This window comes from Convolutriloba macropyga, chromosome 1, assembly GCF_964194025.1.
Source record: "Convolutriloba macropyga chromosome 1, txConMacr16.3, whole genome shotgun sequence".
Taxonomy (NCBI): Eukaryota; Metazoa; Xenacoelomorpha; order Acoela; family Convolutidae; genus Convolutriloba; species Convolutriloba macropyga.
Genome location: NC_134468.1, coordinates 45,981,915 through 45,987,109, shown reverse-complemented (window position 1 = coordinate 45,987,109; position 5,195 = coordinate 45,981,915). Strand labels below are relative to the sequence as shown.

At 38.5% G+C, this 5,195-nt stretch overlaps 1 protein-coding gene across 1 annotated transcript; it reads left to right on the top strand.

Annotated features, from left to right (window-relative positions):
• The first annotated feature begins 2,495 nt into the window (after positions 1–2,495).
• LOC142341865 (uncharacterized) lies at positions 2,496–2,885 on the top strand. Its single transcript, XM_075393180.1, has one exon. It carries the CDS (start codon positions 2,496–2,498, stop codon positions 2,883–2,885), a length of 390 nt encoding a protein of 129 aa, XP_075249295.1.
• Positions 2,886–5,195: the final 2,310 nt, after the last annotated feature.

Sequence of the window (5,195 nt, the reverse complement as noted above, 5' to 3'; positions counted from 1 at the left end):
GTTGTGTTGCGTTAAAAGAGATTGAATTGATGAAAGTTAAAAATATCTTACATCAAACCGCTTACGAGTTGATCAGACGGCTAGAATATAAAAAAGTTGATGTAAAAAAACGAGGACAGTCAATATTCCACTTGATTCGACAGTTAGTGGACCTTTGCTTAAAGACATCTGAAAGTCTGTGATGCTTCTTGTCAATTAGCAAACCCGGAAGATTCGGAATTGGCTGAAGTTGACAAAAAGTGGTGGTATTTGGAATCCTACGGAACTTTGATAGTTGCTGATCAACGGAGCAAAGAAGACAAATTAGCGGATAAGATTTTGAATTCAAAGGTGAAGTTCAATGGAGAGCGTTACGAAGTAGGAATACTTTGGAACGGAAAACAAGAGGACTTGAGCACCAACTATTCTTCAGCTCTCGGACAACTTAAATCATTACAAAGAAGACTCAATTCAGACAAGCAACTACTCGACAAGTACATTGCGACAATTCATTCTGACTTAACCAAAGGGAAGATTTCTATTCTGTCGAGTGAGGAGCTGAAATCAAGTAATCAAGGCGTCTGGTATGTGCCTCGTCATTCGGTGCTTAACTCTAATAAGCCGGATAATGTAAGGAGTTTACAACACCGCTAGCAAGTTCCGTGGCTTTTTTTCAACGACACGTTGCTAGCGTGACCAGATTTAGTAGCCAATTTAATGGGAAATCTCGCTAAATTCTGACAGAAACCTTTTGCTTTAAATGCAGACATTGAAGAGATGTTCTTACAAGTAGAAATACGAGCTGAAGATTGTGAGTACTTACGTTTTCTGTGGCAATTTGCAGACTGGAGTTTTCAGACTTATCGTTACAATAATCACATTGTTGGAGCCAAATCATCTCCAACGTGCGCAAACTTTGCGTTGCAAAAATGCGCGCGGGTTAATGCTGATGATTTTGTTTTGGCGAGTCACATCGTTCAAAACAAATTTTACATGGGTGACCTTATCGTTTCTGTTGACGCAAAGGAGGAGATGGTTATTATCAAGAAAGATCACACTGATATGCTTACTAATGGCGGATTCAAGCTCACAAAGTAGGCCACGAATTTCGGCGAACAGATTGAAAGCGAAAAAGCACTAACAATGCTTGGATTGGAGTGCATCAACATTACTGACACGTTGAAAGTTTGCCGAGGACTCAGTGTTGAGCCAAAACCGCACTGGACGCAACAATAAGTCATACCAGTGTATTTGATCCTTTTGGAATTTTGGCGCCTTTCGCTATTCGAGGCAGGATGATCCTTAAACGTTTATGGCAAGATCGTGGTAAAGAGTGGGAATCAAACATCAGCAGAGGTCTAAGTGACGGCTTCCACAGTTGTGTATCTGCGCTAAACGCGGGAGAACCATTTGACGTACAACGATGGCATCGAACAACTGATGAAGCACTGAAAAATGAGATGCACGTTTTCGGTGATGATTCAGAAGATGCATTTTGCACGGTGGCTTATATTGTGAGTGAAAACTCAGCTCAAGAACGTGATATATCACTTGTTATTGGTAAAGCAAAAGCCGCGCCCGTGAAGCAGCACACGCTACCAAAATTAGAATTCATGGCTGCGCTAACAGGAAATCGTTTAAATAACGCTATTCTCGCAGAACATTAAACACGTTTCCATCAAGTGTTTATGAGGTCGGAATCAACTACCGAATTACCGTGATCCTTTGGATACGATCCAGCAACGACAGGCAGCCAACATTTGTCGCCAACAGAAATGCTGAAATTTTGAAAACGTCTACTCTATATGAGTGACATCAAATACAAGGAACAAAGAATCCAAGCGAACTCGGAACTCGAGGAATAAGTTTTGAAGAACTGAGCAACAGTGACTGGATGGAAAGATCGAACTGGTTAAAGAGACTGTTTGTTCTAGTTACAGACAATCTTCATCCGCCAGCAAACGAAATTGAAGTACAAACAAAGAGTCCAGTGCAAACTGAACTATTTCCAAACGAGATGAAAGCTCTGTTATCAGTACAGGAAACTTCTTCCAACAGTGAAATTGCTACTTTAGCTCCATTTATTGATGCCGAAGTTGTACTACGAGCCAAAGGACGATTACGGAGATTTATGATGGATTTCGAGTCGAAACCTCCTATCTTTTAGGTGGTTGAACTTTATCTCAATCAAGAACATCAGCTGTGCCGTACCATCATGAAGGCGTTGAATATCTTCGCAGCATGATTCAAAGACGATTTTTGAAAATGGGGCTAAGAAATGCTCTGAGATGAGTAAAACACAACTGCGTGACGTGCGTGCAGAAAACATGCCAGTGCAATTTTACCCCAGATGAGCGATCTACCTCAAAGCAGAGTTGAGGACCGAGTGCAGCCTTCACAATCTGCGGAATAGATTTTTTTGGACCTCTAGAAGTCAAGCTCTTCAGAAGAAACATAAAAAGTGGTTATGCATATTCAATTGTCTTTGTGTGCGAGCTGTCCACTTGAAACTTGTTATGGAGCTGTTCATAGCTAGAAAAGGGCAGCCTAAAACAAAAGTGCCTGACAACGGTAACAATTTCATGGGTGCCGCCAACGAATTCAAGGCGGCATTCAGGGAGCTGACAGAGGAGGCAATCACTAATCAGCTGGCTGAGAAATGTATCAAACGGTCTTTCAATCCTCCAGCAACACCCCATTTCGATGGTGTTTGGGAAAAACTTGTCAGATCTTGCAAAAAAGCTGTCTATAATGTACTCAACAGACAGCCAATGAAGGAAGATTCACTCTACACATCACTCTGGATTGTCAAACAATTGATGAAAAAGCGTCCGATAACAGAAGTGCGTGGAGACGTAGAAGACCTCGAAGCATTAATCTCGAATCTTTTCCTCGTTGGACTCTGAAACGTAATTTGGCCGAATCTTTTGTTCTCTTGTAATTCAGCCAGCTACAGATGAGTATCCAGAGATCAGCAGAAACTGCTGACTGTTATCTGGAACAGATGGATGTCAGAATAGTTACCATCGCTGCAGCAGAGGAACAAATGATCGAAAGAAGAACTCAGCATTCCAAATGTTTGAGATTTGGTCTGGCTAATTGAAAACGACGTACATCCATTCGGTTATCCATTGGGAAAAAAGGTGGAATTATCCACTGGAGACGACCACACATCTAGAGCTGCAATGGTCAGTATCGCTAATCGAACCTACAAAAGGGCAATTGACAAATTGATACCAGTTGATAAAGATCGCAAGTGAATTATTTTTGAATTTACCCAAAAACTGGGCCGGCTATGTTGCGATCAGAAATTTAGGCTTATACAGATACAAATACATATACAGGTACACATAGAGTCAACGACAAATTTAAAAATTTTGTAAATCATTTCATTCCATTGCGATAACAATTTATAGTAAAGCTGATAATGAAAGCAATGTTCGAGAACATTTGTTTTTGAAATCATTTCAGCTTTTAATTGACAATTCCTGCTTCTCTGGTTCTTTTTTCTCACAACGTGCTGCGATCAGAATCTTATGCTGGGAAACCAAACCCTAATTTTGACCAAGAGAAAGCATCTTTCAACTTTGTTGATTGTACTGCTTAATTTTACCTTAAATTCTGAAACGAAAATAGCTTTATTTCTAGAAATGTCAAAAATTAGTTCAAAAAAATTGGCAATTTTGCTATCTTAAACCTGGCTTCAATGCTTCCCCTTACCTATATTGTGCTAACAAGAAAGAGTCTAGTATGTCGTGGTAACAATGCTAAATCAACCTACGCCGTAATGAGGTGTTTAAATCCCCGAAAAAGTGAATATTTGTCCAAAAGAACCCGTGAAAACGCGAAACTTGACCTCAAATATCTCTCAATGTCAAAAAACTAGGACCCTAGGGGGGCCGGCACACTCCCTGGGGCAATTCCTACAACATGGTGCCACTCACCATCGCTAGTTTCGCAAGTTTTTGAAGTGCTGGCGTACGGCGCAAACCTGATTTTTAGCTGTTGTCACCAAAATATCTTAAATTTTTTTTCTGCTACGTTTCATACCGCAACCATTGTAAGCATTGCAGCTAACAGTGATGCCTTCTAACGTATTCAACCACACTAGATATCAATTAGAAGCGACGTAAAATTTTTAAATCGTATTTTTTTACGATAAAAAGAAATTATAATAGTATTTCTTTAAAATAGTGCTAAATTTGATAAGTTGTGTCATATGTACATGATTTGTGTTGAATGCGTTTGCTCTGTTAAAGAAGGCAGGAGACAACCAAGTTACTCCAGAGCTTTACGTGTTAAACTAATAAAAGATTTTATGTTTTAACAAGGAATGATTAAAATTCAATACGAAATGCGAATCTCGTTTCACTTTCATAATGTTTGTTTACAGTTAAATATTCTGTTTCAGCCCATGATTTTCACCAGAGTAATAGATTAGAAAGTTCCCCATTTTAAGAGTACAATGGAATTTTATTGATTAATATCACCATGGACCTCAGAGCATGAAACGATGGTCAAAGACATTTGTTTACTCAAAGCTTATTCAGTAATTCAAGTAGATTTCCATTATTTAGTCTTCTTAATGTTCATAATTCGTTAAACAACGTTGATAATGCTGTTTTCTGTTGTTTGTGGTATATTTTGTGTCATTCTGGAATTTTAATAGACTTTAGATATCAATTGGAACGTTGCGACTTTTAACGGTTGCGTAATTTTTTTCTTCGGCTTGCATGAAGGATTTTTTTGTTTAGACTTGTTGAGGTCAACAAAACTTGAATTAACATGAAACAGAAAGTTTTGAGAATTTCAATTAAATTTTTTGGAATTCGAACTATTATTTCAATGTCAATTTCCGCCACCGGTACTCGTCGCGCGTTTATAGTTGCCGTTCCAATTTTGTGATGTGGCAATTCAAAACAGTTACAAAAAAGACATGAAAATCAGTTAAAAATCTTTTTAATCAGAGCAGTCCATTTAAAAATCGATTTTCAACGATCATTTAAAAGACTGAAATCACAATTGGTAATTCAAAACAGATAAAAATTTGAAGCTCTATATGTTATAAAGATTTACATGTAATGAACGAAGTTCGATCATTTTTGGCCATGCTATTCAACATATTACCACTAGAACTTCGTAAAATGACAAGAAGGATTCTCCTGTGGGCTATCACCTCGTTGAATATTGTAGTACAGAGCAAAATTTTGAATGGG